Source organism: Puma concolor, chromosome D1 (genome assembly GCF_028749965.1).
Source record: "Puma concolor isolate L17-30 chromosome D1, mPumCon1.1.hap2, whole genome shotgun sequence".
Lineage (NCBI taxonomy): Eukaryota > Metazoa > Chordata > Mammalia > Carnivora > Felidae > Puma > Puma concolor.
The window spans coordinates 110693745-110712263 of NC_141676.1; the positions used below are offsets into that span (position 1 = coordinate 110693745).

General features: G+C 41.7%; 1 protein-coding gene across 2 annotated transcripts in view; it reads left to right on the forward strand.

Annotated features, from left to right (window-relative positions):
* Positions 1–1163: 1163 nt before the first annotated feature.
* Positions 1164–18519, forward strand: part of CWF19L2 (CWF19 like cell cycle control factor 2) — a 151717-nt gene continuing 134361 nt past the window's right edge. For both annotated transcript variants that reach the window (XM_025928560.2, XM_086679238.1), the window contains exons 1-3: positions 1164–1306; positions 3330–3440; positions 7518–7640. In XM_025928560.2, coding sequence (XP_025784345.2) covers positions 1214–1306; positions 3330–3440; positions 7518–7640 — 327 coding nt within the window. In that variant the 5' untranslated portion in view covers positions 1164–1213. The remainder of the gene's footprint in view (positions 1307–3329; positions 3441–7517; positions 7641–18519) is intronic.

Below are 18519 nucleotides of genomic sequence, written 5' to 3' on the forward strand. Positions count from 1 at the left end.
GTGTTAAGTAGGCCACCCTCCAACTCAGATGTACTCCTTCCTCACCTGCTTGGGTCCTGACACCCTGGTCTCAGCTGTCCCTCTGCCACAGCAGCACTCTTCTCAACCCTCCTGTGCTGGGAGCATTCCTTCCCATTGCCCCCTAAGTATGCACACCTTGCTTAGCCCACTCAATGAATGACTTCCGGGCTGACATGTACGGGAAGGGAGTGAAAAGGAGAGGAATTGGAAAAGAAAGATGACCTAATAAACCCGATGCGAATCTGATTTCCTTTCTCTTAAAACGGAATCTTCCTTCATTCTATTTGTTCTATAACACACACGAATTCCATTTTATTATCATTATTTTAGTTTATTTTATAGATGAAATTGTTGCTTTTATTTAATGGAATATATGAACAATGAACAGGTGAACACGATTTAAAAACACTACATATTCACTTAAGTCATAGAAGAAAACCTATTTTTTGTCCTCAGCAACCTTTTAGAGACTAATCTCCATGTGTTTGATTACTGATGCCACACTTATTTATATTTACAAAAAACAAAACAGAAAAACGCAATTGAATCGATCTTTCTGCCTGTATTCTCCAGTTACTGTTTTCCCTTTAAAATCCCAATAGTTTTCCTATAATAGGTCTCATTGCTCGCTGTTTTGGGTTGATTTTCCCAAGTACACAGCGCGTACTTTTAGTAAGTAGGTTTATGGCTTTTTTATTAAAAAGAAGTTTTCTTGAATTGTAGCAAAGCACCGAAACTGCACAGCAACTGGTCTTTCCTGCCCCCTTTCAGGCCATCCCTCCTGCACAGGGAAATTCTTTGCCCACAAGGGCACTTTGGTGGGAAATTTCGAGATGTAGGGACTTAACTTCTATGAGCTTTTAACTCGTAGATTTTAAGAGGAAATCGAGGAGAATGCCGTTGGTGTCGTGCGAAGCGCGTAACAAACGCAGTGTGACATTTCTCTTGCTCGAGGAGATTCCAATTTGCGAAGGGAGCACAGGTCCTAACTTCATTCTGCAAAGTCTCCCCTGAAGCCCCAAATCCGCGTCAGCACCGGAGACTTAACTCACGCTCACACGCGCGCATGCTCCGTTGGTGTAGCAGCGCCCCTCCTTTTCCGCCAGGAGGAAGTCCCGTTTGTTTATTAAATTACGACAGTCGTAAACTGAGATTTTTGTGCCGGCTTCCTAGTTTTACGACGACAGCAACAATGGCGGCCACCAGTGGCAGGTTTGAAAGTGAGAGAAGTATTGAAGAACGTAAAGAACAGACCAGGATTGCCAGAGCCGAGGTGTTGCGCCAGGTATCTCCGTTTTGGGGGTTTTGGAGTCATTTAGAATTGGGAGTGGACGGTTCCTGGGAACTAGGCCTCTGGCTGTCTTCCTAACCCCCTCTCTTCTTTCGCCACCTCAATGTCTCACCTAATCTGGGTGAGGGTCTCCCTTTGGGATGCGCAAAAAGTCTTGGTTATCTCCCGCCTCGGAGATGCGTTGGCAGTCTCTAGTTGCTCATTCTCTTTTTAGGAAGACCTGTTTCTTTCCTGAGTTTACTTAATTTTGAATTTCTCCATTCTTGATATTTCCATCATTTGGCTACCAGGGGCAGCGCCCTTTTGAGGTACTCTGCCACTAATGACGGCTCTCCCAGCGCGTTTCACAGCCTCGGTCCTCGCCCCTCCTGTATCTGAAATAAAAATTCCCGTTTTCAGAAATACATGTGAGGCACATTGCAACAGACTGTTTCACGCTCTTGTCTTACTATTGATATCAGTTGGAGGGTTATTGTAAATCCTTACTGATCAATGCAAGGATTGACAGGAGAGATTCGAAAAAGGTTAAGACACATTGTATTTCTAAGGTTGAGATGCATAGAGGTAACCTGTAAATAATGGAGGAAGTAAACTGTATTATCTGACAAGATGTAAGAATGAAGGGGAAAAGTTGTGACTGGAGAGCAGCATGGGGTACAAGTGGGCGTTTTTGTTTTTGCTTAAGATGGAATACTTTTATTTTATTTTATTTTTTTAATTTTTTTTTCAACGTTTATTTATTTTTGGGACAGAGAGAGACAGAGCATGAACGGGGGAGGGGCAGAGAGAGAGGGAGACACAGAATCGGAAACAGGCTCCAGCCTCTGAGCCATCAGCCCAGAGCCTGACGCGGGGCTCGAACTCACGGACCGCGAGATCGTGACCTGGCTGAAGTCGGACGCTCAACCGACTGCGCCACCCAGGCGCCCCGATGGAATACTTTTAAATAAATACCGATGAGAAAGAGCTGGTAGAGGGGAAAGTCATAATGACTATAGGCAGATGTCAAGGGGAAGAGTAGGCGATTAGTGTTGGACAGGTGAATGGTTGGTATTGTTCTCTGATTTCAGCATACTGTAACATGTATAATAAATATTCTTCATCCTTGCTTTTTTGGTATCTCGGGCAGTTTTTGGAGGGAGTAGGATTTGTAAGCTAGGATAAACTTTATAGTAAAGGGGACTCTGGATGACTTCAGTCGGTTAAGCTTCTGACTCTTGATTTTGGCTCAGGTCGTGATCTCACGGGTTCGTGAATTTGAGCCCCATGTCGGGCTCTGTGCTGGCAGTGTGAAGCCTGCTTGTGATTTTCTCTTTCCCTCTCTCTGTCTGTCCCTCCCCTGCTCATGCCCTCTTGCTCTCTCTCTCTCAAAATACATAAATAAACTTAAACTTTTTTGTAGTAGAGATACCCATAGAGTTTGAGAAGGACAAAACCAGCTTTGGAGTTTGGAGAGAGAATGAAAAGGCAAAAGCAACCTCCTAGGAAGAACTTATTTTACTTGACTAATTGTTGAAAGATGAATACACATTAGCAACACGATCATTTGTTTTTAGAAAGATGATTCTTCCTGAAGCATTTGAGGGCATGGATAGAAGAATATGACATTGCAGATTGAAGGCATTGCCATTCTCCTAACAGTCACTGAAGTCCCAGGCAGTAGCAGTGGGATGGTGAAAGAAAAAGAGATTCAAGTCCTATTTAAGACAGGGAGCTTGGGCAGAGGGGGTGGTCTACTATAGATCCCAGCATTCTGTCCCTGATTCATTAGAGACTGGTGATGTGATTAGTAATGTGGAAGGAGAGGGTTTAAAAAAAAAAAAAAATATATATATATATATATATATATATATATATATATATTTTTTGCCCCTATACTTTGGTAGAAGCAAATTCCTGTCAGGGACAGACAGTGATTTATGAGACTTTATATGAAAGTGGAAAATGACTTCGTTTTACTTTTTTTTGCGAAAAATAATTGGATCATTTGTTAATTTTTCTTTTTTCATTGTTTTAGGCTAAAGCAAATTTTGAAAAGGAAGAGAGGCGTAAAGAACTTAAACGACTTCGGGGTGAGGATACATGGATGCTACCTGATGTGAATGAGCGAATTGAACAGTTCTCACAGGTGAGTACTAACAGGTTTACTTGATGTAACAAATCTGTCTTTTTTTTTGCTCTTATTCAAGTTAATATTGGAAAAGCAACTTTATTTTTTTTTATTTTTTATTTTTCAATATATGAAGTTTATTGTCAAATTGGTTTCCATACAACACCCAGTGCTCATCCCAAAGGGTGCCCTCCTCAATACCCATCACCCACCCTCCCCTCCCTCCCACCCCCCCATCAACCCTCAGTTTGTTCTCAGTTTTTAAGAGTCTCTTATGTTTTGGCTCCCTCCCTCTCTAACCTTTTTTTTTTTTTTCCTTTCCCTCCCCCATGGGTTTCTGTTAAGTTTCTCAGGATCCACATAAGAGTGAAAACATATAGTATCTGTCTTTCTCTGTATGACTTATTTCACTTAGCATCACACTCTCCAGTTCCATCCATGTTGCTACAAAGGGCCATATCTCATTCTTTCTCATTGCCACGTAGTACTCCATTGTGTGTATAAACCACAATTTCTTTATCCATTCATCAGTTGTTGGACATTTAGGCTCTTTCCATAATTTGGCTATTGTTGAGAGTGCTGCTATAAACATTGGGGTACAAGTGCCCCTATGCATCAGTACTCCTGTATCCCTTGGGTAAATTCCTAGCATTGCAATTACTGGGTCATGGGGTAGGTCTATTTTTAATTTTCTGAGGAACCTCCACACTGTTTTCCAGAGTGGCTGCACCAATTTGCATTCCCACCAACAGTGCAAGAGGGTTCCCATTTCTCCACATCCTCTCCAGCATCTATAGTCTCTTGATTTGTTCATTTTGGCCACTCTGACTGGCGTGAGGTGATATCTGAGTGTGGTTTTGATTTGTATTTCCCTGATGAGGAGCGACGTTGAGCATCTTTTCATGTGCCTGTTGGCTATCCAGATGTCTTCTTTAGAGAAGTGTCTATTCATGTTTTCTACACATTTCTTCACTGGATTATTTGTTTTTTGGGTGTGGAGTTTGGTGAGCTCTTTATAGATTTTGGATACTAGCCCTTTGTCCGATATGTCATTTGCAAACATCTTTTCCCATTCCATTGGTTGCCTTTTAGTTTTGTTGGTTGTTTCCTTTGCTGTGCAGAAGCTTTTTATCTTCATGAGGTCCCAGTAGTTCATTTTTGCTTTTAATTCCCTTGCCTTTGGGGATGTATCAAGTAAGAGATTGCTACGGCTGAGGTCAGAGAGGTCTTTTCCTGCTTTCTCCTCTAAGGTTTTGATGGTTTCCTGTCTCACATTCAGGTCCTTTATCCATTTTGAGTTTATTTTTGTGAATGGTGTGAGAAAGTGGTCTAGTTTCCACCTTCTGCATGTTGCTGTCCAGTTCTCCCAGCACCATTTGTTAAAGAGACTGTCTTTTTTCCATTGGATGTTCTTTCCTGCTTTGTCAAAGATGAGTTGGCCATACGTTTGTGGGTCTAGTTCTGGGGTTTCTATTCTATTCCATTGGTCTCTGTGTCTGTTTTTGTGCCAATATCATGCTGTCTTGATGATGACAGCTTTGTAGTAGAGGCTAAAGTCTGGGATTGTGATGCCTCCTGCTTTGGTCTTCTTCTTCAAAATTACTTTGGCTATTCAGGGCCTTTTGTGGTTCCATATGAATTTTAGGATTGTGGAAAAGCAAGTTTATATACAGTTTTCACAAGTTACAGAATGAGTATTACATAGTTGGCATTACTGACTGGTTTTATCTCCCTGGCAGAAATAATATATTTTAATATTTTTGGACATTATAACAGACAGATTTTGTTACTTGAGTTGATGGGTAGGAAGCTTAACAAATTTCTGGCCCACTTATATCAAGCTTGTGGATCTAAAAAATTATACCCTTTAATATTTTTTAAAAATTTATTTAAGTTTATTTATTTTAAGAGAAAGATAGTGGGAGAGAGAGAAAATGTGTGAGCAGGAGAGGGGCAGAGGGAGACGCATAGAGAGAATCCCAAGCAGGCTCCATGCTTTCAGTACAAAACCTGACATGGGGCTCAAACTCATGAACTGTGAGATCATGACTAGAGTGGAAGTCAGATGCTTAGCTGACTGAGTCACCCAGGTGCTCCTACATTTTATATGGCCTAATAATCTTCTATAAATTCTTACAGGGCCATAGATATATATATATATATATATATATATATATATATATATATATATACACACACACACACACACACACACACACAGTTTGGTATAAATGTATTTATTTGATTATATCTGTCAGATGAATCTACAAATAAATTAAAACTAAAACATCCCCCATATTTTCCTGGTAAGGTATCTCAGCTCTGTGACTTATTTGTGGGGCATATATAATAGATGCCCACATCTAAATCTCAGAGGATTTTATTTCAATGTATTTGTTGTCTCATTTCATGAAAATATGGTTTTTGGAATACAGATTTGTTTTTCCTCAAAATACTTGTTTTATTTTTTTTAATTAATTTTTTCCCCATGATCCATTTGCTCAAATTACCTCTGATGCTTTTATTTATTTATATATTTATTTATTTAATGAATATAATTTATTGTCAAATTGGCTAACATACAACACCTAGTGCTTATCCCAACAGGTGACCTCCTCAATGCCCATCACCCACTTTCCCCGCTCCCCCACCCCCTTTACCCCTCAGTTTGTTCTCTGTATTTAAGAGTCTCTTGTGGTTTGCCTCTCTCCCTATTTGTAATGATTTTTCCCCCTTTTCTTTCCCCCATGGTCTTCTGTTCAATTTCTCAAGATCCACATATGAGTGAAAACATATGATATCTGTCCTTCTCTGACTGACTTGTTTCACTCAGCATAATACCTTCCAGTTCAATCCACTTTGCTGCAAATGGCATGATTTCATTCTTATTGCCAAGTAGTATTCCATTGAATATATAAACCACATTTTCTTTATCCATTCGTCAGTTGATGGACATTTAGGCTCTTTCCATAATTTGGCTGTTGTTGAAAGTGCTGCTATAAACATTGGGGTGCACGGGCCCCTGTGCATCAGCACTCCTGTATCCCTTGGGTGAATTCCTAGCAGTGCTACTGCTGGGTCATAGGGTAGGTCTATTTTTAATTTTTTGAGGAACCTCCACACTGTTTCCCAGAGTGGCTGCACCAGTTTGCATTCCCACCAACAGTGCAAGAGGGTTCCTGTTTCTCCACATCCTCACCAGCACCTGTTGTTTCCTGAGTTGTTCTTCTTAGCCACTCTGACCGGTGTGAGGCTTTGATTTGTATTTCTCCCCTTGGAGAGAAAGTCTCCCCTTGGTGGTGGTGGTGGGGAGAAAAATAGCGACACCCCAGTCTCTCCTCCACTGACTGGGTGTCCCAAACCACTCTGTTCCAGCCGTTCTCACTGTGCTGCGGATGCAAACAAGGTGGTTTGTCCTGCTCTGCCGACTCCATGCCTGGCGCTTGGCTGGGACTCACACTCCCGCTCCGTGCGCCCGGGAACTGGGGAAGCACCGTTACACGCTGCTGGATATGTGGTCCCCGACTGGCGGGCGCAGCAGGCTTCGTCCTCTCCTGCAGCACTCCAGGGAAGGGATTGCTTTCTCCTACTGCAGACTGCATCCCTGACCTAGCCACTGAGCCTGGGGCTGGCTCCCTCCTTCCCAGTCACATGATCTGGACACCTGACCCCAGTCCAGAGCAAGCCCCGCAGTTAGAGATTGGCTCTTTCTCCATCCTGGTTTGAGGTTTTTCTCTTGTCCAGATACAGTCCTCTGCTTCCCCAGCTGCACTTTCTCTTCCCTTTGTCTCTCTGCAGAAGGGGATCCCTCCCCTCCTTTCGTTTTATCTGTCCCAGTTCAGAATCACGCACCTACGGCCCATCAGATTGTCCCTGTGGGTCCCTGGAAGCAACTGTCTCTTTTCCTCCTGGACTCTCAGAATTCACAGTCCTTTAGCTTCAACACTGCTTTGTTTGATAGACGAGGGAACTTGGGATCCCCCTACTTCTCTGCCATGTTGGCCCCTCCTCTACTGGGTGATTTTTCAAAAAGCTTGTTTTAAAGTAAGATAAAACTAAATTCCTTTCTCACCTCTTTAAAATGATTATTTACAGGAACACTCTGTGAAGAAAAAGAAGAAAAAAGACAAGCACTCAAAAAAAGTAAAGAAAGAGAAGAAAAAAAAGAGTAAGAAACAGAAGTATGAAAAAAGCAAGGAGTCAACTGATAGTTCATCAGTAAGTATGTATTAAAGCCAGCCAAAGCAGCTGCTTGAGAAAATTGTGTTTGAAGGAATGATGTTTAGGAACTTAAAATATATGAGAACTGAAAAAACATGACTAGTTAGGGTATGAAAACGCCTGGGAAACATCGACTTGGAGATGTCCAGGAAATGCTGGAAACATGGATCTTAGGTTACAGAGAAAGGTAGGAGGATGGAGTTAGAATTTGGGAGTCATTGCTCTGTGAAGCCATGAGAGTAGATGAATTGTCCAGGGACACTGAAGAAGAAGGGGGGCACCACACTGAAGAGCCAGGCAGGAGTAAAGGCTGTTCAGTAGAAGTAGCTGGAAATTGGAAGGAGCTGCAGGGAAAGAGCAGTTGTGTACACATAAGAGAGAAGAGAGTTTTAAGACATTTGTGAGTCTACTACTCTTGTTTATTTTTTTTAATGGAAATTAACAATTCTTTAAAATAGGACATGGTGGGGCGCCTGGGTGGCGCAGTCGGTTAAGCGTCCGACTTCAGCCAGGTCACGATCTCGCAGTCCGTGAGTTCGAGCCCCGCATCAGGCTCTGGGCTGATGGCTCAGGGCCTGCAGCCTGTTTCCGATTCTGTGTCTCCCGCTCTCTCTGCCCCTCCCCCGTTCATGCTCTGTCTCTCTCTGTCCCAAAAATAAAAAAAAAAAAAAAAGTTGAAAAAATAAAATAGGACATGGTAATATATTTATCTTCGTGGTCAAAAGGATGTGGCCCCACTGTGTCTCTAGCCAGTTCTGGGATGAGAGGACTCACAGAGGAAGGGAAAGCCTCTCATGAGTATTTTCAGGAAGAAAGAGGTACATGGTGCTTAGAGAGCTGTGGGCTATAGATGTTGAGGGATAGTTTGGTTTTCTAGGTCTGATCTTCAGAGGGTTGTATGTGCAGGTGAATCACCAAATTCCCAAGTGTAGCCCTCTTGCCGTTTCAGAAACTGAGCGTGTGGCAGTACCCCCTGAGATGATAAATGGCTCGTGGAAGCCTGTCTTATGTGAGAATGCAGTTTATTAATTCACAGTGGATACTTTATCCACTTTATCCACAGCTGGATACTTTGGTCAGGTAGCCAGCATATTTTGTAGTGGTAGGAATATTTAGGTTTTACAGAAAAAAATTTGTTAAATATAATTCAGGATGAAGTGAGTTGGAAAGTCTTAGAGCAGAAAGAAGGTAGAAACGGTGTTTCCACAGCTCTGTGTTGAGTTGCTGGTCCTGTTGAGAAACTGAAAGAAGTGAGTGATCCTCTTTGTGAAAAGAAGTTTGTATTTAAAGTTGTTTATTTCAGTAGGATTTATGAAACTCCCTGGGGTTTACGCAGAGATCACAGGTTCGGCATCCCTGTCCCATGGGGATACATCTGGCAGGCAGAGTAAACATTTAATAATCTGACTCAGGGTGCTTGCTTCCTTTTAGAGGCACACTGCCCGTTATTTCTCTTTGTTCTTCCCTAGAAATACAGTTGCCCCTTGAACAGCATGGGCTTGAACTTTGTGCATCCACTTACAAGCAGATGTGTTTTAGATAAATATAGTACAGTACTCTATTTTTTCTTCCTTATGACTTCCTTTTTTCTAACTGACTTTATTGTACGAATAGGTGCATAATTCATATAACATACAAAATACATGTTCGCTGATTATGTTATCGGTAAGTCTTCAAGTGCACCCATAGGCTATTAGTAGTTACATTTTTGGGGAGTGAAAGTTGTATGTGGATTTTTGACTTTGTGGGGAGTCAGCACCCATAATCCCCTCGTCATGTCATTTATTGGTCAGCTGAGTAGATAAGTCTTTTTGTTGCAACATACAACGTGTACACTTTTACATATATAATAAGTTGTATAACTATACCTTGGAGAGAGTTGTTTGAGTGAAAGGTCAGTGAAAGCACAGAGAGTTCCAAACAAGATGAACACAGGATGGTGTCTACACCATGGCACCAAATAATTAAAGGGTCAAAGGTTAAAGATAAAAAGAGAATCTTAAAAACATCAAGAGAGAAACAAAAAGTTACCTACCAGGGTAAAACCTATAAGGCTTTCTATCAGCTGGTTTTTCCTCAGAAACTTTGCAGGCCAGAAGGGAGTGGCATGACATAGTCAAAGTGCTGAAAGGAAAATGCCTACAACCAACAACATTCTCCCTGGCAAGGTTTTCACTCAGATTTGAAGGAGAGATGAAGAGTTTCCTAGACAAACAAAAGATAGAGGAGTTTATCACTACTAAACCAGCCTTACCAGAATAGTTAAGGGGACTTCTTTTTTTTTTTTTTTTAATGTTTATTTATTTTTGAGAGAGAGAGAGTGAGAGAGAGAATGAGTGGGGAAGAGGCAGAGAGACAGAGACACAGAATCCAAAGCAGGCTCCAGGCTCTGAGCTATCAGCACAGAGCCCGATGTGGGACTTGAACTCACAAACCATGAGATCATGACCTGAGCTGGAGTCAGCAGCCCAGCCGACTGAGCCACCCAGGTGCCCCAAGGGGACTTCTTTAAGTGGAAAAGAAATGGCCATACTTAGACGTAAGATTAATATGAATAAAAAGATGTAAAATAGGACAACACGTACATAAAATGTGGGGAAGGGTGTAAAAAGGGAAGAGAAGGAGAAAAAGATTTTTTTTTAAGAAAATGTTTGAACTTAGATGACCATCAAATTAATATAGACAGCTGTTTACTTAGGATGTTATGTATGAACCTCATGCTAACCACAAACCTGAAACCTATGATAGACTCAAAAAGTGAAGAGAAAGAAAGCCAAACAAAAGACTATAAATAATCATTTGATCACAAAGAAAGAGCAAGAGAAGAAAGGAAAGAACTATGAAAACAATAGAAAACAAATTTTAAAAATGGCCATAAGTACATACCCGTCAATAATTACTTTAAAAGTAAATGGCCTCAATGCTGTAATCAAAAGACAGAGTGGTGGAGTGCATAAAATACCAAGAGCCATCTATGTGCCATCTGCAAGAGACTCACCTCAGACCTAAAGATTCGCCGTGCAAATGGAAGTGGAAGAGAAAACCGGGGTAGCAATATTTATATCCGATAAAATAGACATTAAAACAAAGACTACAACAGAGACAAGGGCATTACATAGTGATTATCCATTGATTCCACTATTGGGTATTTACCCAGGGAAAATGAAATCACTAACTTGAAAAGATACATGTACCACTATGTTTACTGCAGCATTATTAACAACAGCTAAGACTTGGAAGCAGCCCAAGTGTCCATCAGCGGATGAATGGATAAGGAAGATGTGGTACACACACACACACACACACACACACACACACACACACACACACACAGGAATATTACACAGCCTTAAAAAAGGATGCGATTGTGCCATTTGAGACAACACGGAAGGACCTGGAGGGTATTACAGTAAGTGAAATAAGTCAGACTGAGAGAGACAAATACCATATGGTTCTACTCATAAATGGAACCTGAAAAAGATGAATGGATACACAAAAAGAATAAGAACTGTAAATATGGAGACCAAACCGATAGCTGCCAGAGGGGAGGGGTGTAGGGGGTTGGGTAAAATGGGTGAATAGAAGAGGGAGGTACAGGCCTCCAGTTAAGGAATGAGTAAGTCACGGGAATCAAAAGCAGAGCATAAGGAATATAGGCAGTGAGGTAAAAGCAGCGTAACGGGGCGGATGGTAGCCACATTGTGGTGAGCACGGCATAATGTATAAACTTGTCAAGTCACTAAGTTGCACACCTGAGACTAATGTAACATGGTAGGTCAACTGTACTCAAAAAACAAAGAGAAAAAAACCCTCATGTGTAGGTTAACAATAAATATCCTTTGAATCTTGGACTTTGAAAAAAAAAAAATTACTGTGACTTATTTTTGGGCCCAGCCTGTGATCTATCTTGATGAAAATTCCATGTGTATTTGAAACAAGTGTGAATTCAGCTGTTGGTAGGTGTAGTATTCTATAAATGCCAGTTTGGGAAAGTTGATTAATAGTGTTAAGTATTTTATATTTTTACTGATTTTTGATTTTTCTCTTCTGTCAGTTATTGAGAGAGCAGTATTAAAATCTCTAACTGTAGTAGATTTTTGTCTATTTCTCCTTCAGTTTTGTCAGTTTTTGTCTTATGTATTTTGAAGTTTACTAAGTATGTACACATTTAGAATTGTTATATCTTTTAGATGAACTGGCCATTATATTTTTGTGAAATGTTTCTTTTTATCTCTAGTAATACTTTTTTTGTAGGTAACTTTGTTTCATGTTAATAAACTTCAGCTTTGTTATTTGTTTTTTCATTTTTTATTCCTTTATTTTTAATTTCTTTTGTTTTTATTGAAAGTATTCTTATAGACAGTGTATATTTGGGTCTTGCTTTTTTTAAAAAAAATTCTTTTTTTTCAACGTTTATTTATTTTTGGGACAGAGAGAGACAGAGCATGAACAGGGGAGGGGCAGAGAGAGAGGGAGACACAGAATCGGAAACAGGCTCCAGGCTCTGAGCCATCAGCCCAGAGCCCGACGCGGGGCTCCAACTCACGGACCGCGAGATGGTGACCTGGCTGAAGTCGGACGCTTAACTGACTGCGCCACCCAGGCGCCCCTGGGTCTTGCTTTTTTATCTAACCTATCAATTTCTTCCTTTTTAATTAGAGGCTTTTCTGCACTATCTAATATAGTAGCCATATGTGGTTTTTAAAATTTTAATTAAAATTCATTAAAGTAATATTAGATTGAAAATTGATTTCTGCATTCTCATTTGCCAAATATTTTTTGTAAATTTTTTTTAATGTTTATTTCTGAGAAAGAGAGAGAGAATGCAAGCAGAGGAGGGACAGGGAGAGAGGGAGACACAGAATCTGAAGCAGGCTCCAGGCTCTGAACTATCAGCACAGAGCCCGAGGTGGGGCTTGAACTCATGAACTGTGAGGTCATGACCTGAGCCGAAGTCCGACGCTTAACCAACTGAGCCACCCAGGTGTTCTGCCAAATATTTTAAGTATTTAGTTATCACTTATGGCTAGGTTATGCCCACTGTATTGGGCAGTGTAGTATAGAAAAATTCTATTGGATAACAGTGGTTTAGATCATTTATGTTTAATGTAATTATAGATCTTTCTTGACTTACAGTTGGGTTATGTCCCAACAAACCCACTGTAAATTAAAAATATCGTAAGTCAAAAATGCACTCTATACACCTAACCTACTGACTGTTACGGTTAAGTCTAGCCCACCCTAAATGTGCTCACAGCGCTTAACATCAGCCAATAGTTGGGCAAAATCATCTAACACAAATTCTGTTTCCTTAGCTCAGTAAGATTGTCATATTCAGCTCGAGTCAACCCTTTCTTGTGCCTTGGTCTGGAAAGTGCTTTGAGGCAAAAAGCTGTGGAGATAGTAATGATAACATTCACCTCATTTGTTTCCCTTTTCAGGGATCATGGCCTGGTATTACTGAGATTCAGTGTTCCGAATGGAGCTTCAAACATTTTCCATTATTATTTCTATTTCTGTGTATTTCTATTTTGATGCCATTTATTTTGTCACGGACAGAGGCAGAAGTCCTTAAGTTCCTTTGATTTTTACTGGTAGCACTTTGCTGTCTGGGTTCCATCTTAGAGATTTCGGCTGATAGGATCAGGGGTATGGTTATTATAAAGGCTGCATATGAGAACAAGAGTTCTGGGAGCTCTGTTAGGTCAAGCACATTAAGCTTGATGGTGTAGGAGTTCTTCAAGGTAAAATGGAGGATTGAAAAACTGAAATCCGCAGAAGGACTGAGGTCATAGCATACTGGGGAGAGGGAAATCGCAGCCATGCTGAAGTAGTGAGCTGACTGTGCAGTGGTGAAAGTGAGAAACAAAGTTAACAGACAGGGAATGAAGGCAGGCGCTTTGTATACAATGGTGCAGGTATCACCCTTCTGTAAACAAATAACAAGAGTACTAAGTGTATCATTGATGCTTCTTTCCTTCAGTGCCTGGTATTTAATGCTTGAATGCTGGCTGCCGATTAATGTTTTTGATTAGGGCTATTGGAAGGGTAGAAAAAGAGGATTTAGTTAATTTTAGGTTCACCTTTATTGCATGCCAACTCTGTCAGACACTGGTATAGACACATGGAATGTAAAAATATAGTTTTTTTTTTTTTTCAGGCCTTTGGAGAACTCATTTTGTAGCTAGATAAATAGATACATAATTTCAATATGCAGTCTCCTGATGCCAAGACAGAACAATGTATTAAGGAAAAGAGGATTTCATCTGCAGACTTGTTGGGGAGATAATATTTGAGTTGAGACCTGAATAATGACTAAGAATTAGCCAGGCACAGAAGGTTATTGGCATTTCAGGCACAAGGAATTGTGAGAGCAAAGGCCTGGAAGTGAGATAACATGGTGTATGTGTGTATGTGTATATGTAAGTAAATAGAACTGCGAACAATATGATAGCACTAGGTTACAAAACAAGGGGGGAGTGGATGGTGATGAAAATGGAAGAGTTGATAGGGCCTGTAAACCAAGAGCTCTGGCGCTATTCAGTAGGAAGTGTGTCCTCTAATTAGGTTCAGTTGCATTTACCAGAAAATCTGAGAGTTGCCATAGGTTAAACAAGACAGTTAACTTTTCTCTCTCATGAAAGAATCAGGTAGGCAGTCTGGGACTCGTGTGGTCTTCCGGGACTAAGGCTTCTTCTGTTTTGCCCGTCCCTCATCTTTATAGCATTACCTCTTCATCTAGGTAACAGTTGAAAGGGGACCCTCTCTTTCATAATTTGTCTTCCAGAAAGTCCCACATAATACCTTCATTTCAGTGTCATTGGACACTTGACCATAGGGCTTTACTTTGCAGCAAGGGAGGCACGGTAGGTCTCCCAATAAGATTGGGTTCTGTTGGTAAGAAAGAAGAGGAGCTCTGTGACAGGGAGCCGTAGAAGGGGTCATATGTGCCCTTTCTGTTTCTCCAGATGTGTCTGGGGTGGAGATTGGAGAAGAAAGGACCGGCGTCCAGGTTATTGCAGTTGTCTGGGTGTGAGATAAGATCTGACCTAGGATGCTTCAAGGATGGACAGGAGAGGTGTATATTAGTTGGGGCTTTTGGTTGCAGGCAATAGAGATAAAACAAATTGGCTTATCCAGAAAAGGGGGGGACACTTTTATTTTTTTTTTAATTTTTAAAAATATTTATTTGTTTTTGAGAGAGAGAGAGAGAGAGAGCGGGCAGGGGCAGAGAGAGAGGGACACACAGAATCTGAAGCAGGCTCCAGGCTCCGAGCTGCCAGCACAGAGCCTGATGCAGGGGCTTGAACTCACAGACCCCAAGATCATGACCCGAGCCGAAGTTGGACGCTTAACCAACTGAGCCACTCAGGCACCCCAGGGGGGCAATTTATTATTAGAGTACAAAAGTCTCGTAGTACCTCTAGGTGTGGGAATGCAGCTGGCCTTCAGGAATGGCTGGAACTAGAGTTGTAATGCTTTTATGAGTTGTCTTGCCATCTTCCATTTTTGTTTTTCTCCGAGTTCACTTTTTTTCTTGGTAACAGATCAGTGTTTTGCTGAATTCTGTCCTCATGGCAAGAATGGCTTCTGCCAATGCATTTCCAGTTCTCTTTAGAGCAGCCCCATTTTGTTTTGATTTCAAATTCCTGGAGAGTAACTCAGATTGATATCAACTGGGTCAGAATCCTACCTTTGAACCAGTCAGTTATGGCCAGGGGTGGAAGTGGGGTCCCATGGTAGGCATGTGGTGTTCACTGGATGATGTATTTGAGAAAATATTTTGGAAATGAAGATAGTAGGTTTTTTTTTTTTTTTTTCAACGTTTTTTTTTTTTTTAATTTTTATTTTTGGGACAGAGACAGAGCATGAACGGGGGAGGGGCAGAGAGAGAGGGAGACACAGAATCGGAAACAGGCTCCAGGCTCCGAGCCATCAGCCCAGAGCCCGACACGGGGCTCCAACTCACAGACCGTGAGATCGTGACCTGGCTGAAGTCGGACGCTTAACCGACTGCGCCACCCAGGCGCCCCTGAAAATAGTAGGTTTTGATGGGAGGGGCAAAGTTGATCCTAAGATTGTTGACTTGGTTAAGTGGGTGGTTGGTGGTACCAGGTGATTCAGTTCAGCAATTCAGGAGGAGGAACAGGTTTTATGGAAGAAGATGATGGGTGTATGTTTTGTGTCTATTGAGTTCAGCATGGTATCCAAATATGGTAGGTAGTTGGTTAAATCACCGACACTTTGGGTAGACCAATTTGAAAGATATCAGCACACTTGATGGTAGTTCAAGGCATGAGAGTGGATTTAATGGCCAAAGGGGAATGTTTAGAGATTAAAAAATTAGTGTGCCAAGAAAGGAACCCCACACAGCATTGATATTTAGGGGCTGAGCAAAGGAGGAAAAATGCATAAGGGAAATGGAGAAGAAAGCAAGAATGGAAGCAGAACTGGGAAAGGTCCTGGAAATCAAGGAAGTTGAGTTATCAAGAGTTGTATTCCGAAACATTCTGCTGCATTGGACAAAGTGGCAGCCGGTGGTGACCTTTGAAGAAATTTCAGCAGATTAGTGAGAACCTTAGCCATATTGTAGAGTTTTGTGGGGATGTGAAGGCAGTGGCTACAGACTACTCTTTGAAAATTTTGGCTTAGAGTAAAAGTTGGAAGATAAATTGCTGCCAGGGGGAGACATAAGGTCAACAGAGGTTCCTCTTCTTCACTCATTTACACACACATACCCACACACATGCACACACACACAGGATGGAAAATGCTTGAGCATATTTCTAGGCCACTAGAGTGCTTCTTGTAGACCAGGCTACAAGAAAGGGAGATAATTGATGGTCTGTGGTCCTGGAGGAACAGGAATGGTTGGGACCAAGATCTTTGGAGGAGCACCTGCCTTGAATAGGAAGAATTAACAGGAGGAAAGGAGAGGCACAAGTGTACATAATTTTGTTGGGGGTTGGGTAGGAAGTTAAGGTGGCATCATTTTGCTTGGTCAAGGAGGAGAGATCCACTAGCTGAGTATGTGGTGAATGGGGTTTGATAGAAAACTTGAGGAAGATGTTGAAGAATATAATAAGCATCACCTCTCTGCTAAGGTGTTAAGCTATGTCCTTGGGGATACGAGCTAGGTGAGAGCAGAAGCGGTTTTTGTCCTCCTAGAACTTACTGCCCAGTGGGAGAGTGAGACATCAATCAGATAGTTACAGGGGTGCCTGGGTGGTGCAGTCGGTTAAGCGTCCGACTTCAGCCAGGTCACGATCTCGCGGTCCGTGAGTTCGAGCCCCGCGTCAGGCTCTGGGCTGATGGCTCAGAGCCTGGAGCCTGTTTCCGATTCTGTGTCTCCCTCTCTCTCTGCCCCTCCCCCGTTCATGCTCTGTCTCTCTCTGTCCCAAAAATAAATAAACGTTGAAAAAAAAAAATCAGATAGTTACACAAGTAAATGTAAGAGTGATACATCTTCAAAGGGGAGTGAGCCAGGGGAATGAAAGGGAGAACTGACCAGGGGCCAGTAAGAGGAATACTGGTTGTGAATGAGAGTCTAGCTCAACTGAAGTTGTAGGTCATGATATGGAGTGGCCACCGGTTGCAGCTGTGGTGAAGCAGCTGGTGGCTCTGATCACTGACTCGCAGGTGATTGGTTAGCAGCTAGTAGGATACAGAAAATCTGTGGTTTTAGAGGAGGGCCTTCGAGGGGCGCCAGGCTGGCTTAGCCGCTGGAGTGTGTGACTCTTGATCTCGGGGTTGTGAGTTCGAGCCCCACACTGAGTGTAGAGATTACTTAAAAATATAAATCTTAAAAGGAAGGCCTAAATGTCCATCAACTGATGAATGGATAAGTAAGTTGTGGTTTATACATACAATGGAACACTACTTGGCAATGAGAAAGAATGAAATCTGGCCATTTGCAGCAACGTGGATGGAACTGGAGGGTATTAAGCTGAGTGAAGTAAGTCAGGCAGAGAAAGACAGATACCATATGTTTCCACTCATATGTGGATCTTGAGAAATTGAACAGAAGACCACAGGGGAAGAGAGGGGGGAGAAATAGTTGCAAACAGAGAGGGAGGGAGGCAAATCATAAGACTCTTACATACAGAGAACAAACTGAGGGTTGTTGGGGTGGGGGAGAGGGGAAAGTGGGTGATGGGCATTGAGGAGGGCACCTTTTGGGATGAGCACTGGGTGTTGTATGGAAACCAATTTGACAATAAATTATATATATTTTTTTATTAAAAAAATTTTTTTTCCTAACATTTATTTATTTTTGAGAAAGAGAGAGACAGAGTGTGAACGGGGGAGGGGCAGAGTGAGAGGGAGACACAGAATCCAAAGCAGGCTCCAGGCTCCCAGCTGTCAGCACAGAGCCTGACGCGGGGCTCGAACTCACAAACTGAGAGATCATGACCTGAGCCGAAGTCAGAAGCTTAACTGACTGAGCCACCCAGGCACCCCTATTTTTTTTTTTTTTTTAAAGGAAGGCCTTTAACAGAATCCTGTGGAAAGCTAATGTAAACATTTTTTTTTTTTAGCTTGATGTTAGCAAATTGGCACCCGAGGGATGTGCTTTCAGATTATAAACTTCCTTTCAGTGGGTAACAGCAAGTGGTAGGAACCAGGCTGCTAAATAGATCTTTTTAAAAAGTTTTTATTTAAACTTCAGTTAGTTAACATACAGTGTTCTGTTAGTTTCAGGTGTACAATACAGTGATTCAACACTTCCATACAGCACCCTGTGCTCATTACGACAAGTGCACTCCTTTCTAAGTTGGTTTGACGATGTAAATATGACTAGACCAGAAATAGGTTCATAGTGGTTACCTTAAAAAGTTTTAACTATATATGTCAGTAAGTAGCTCTAATGTTTCTG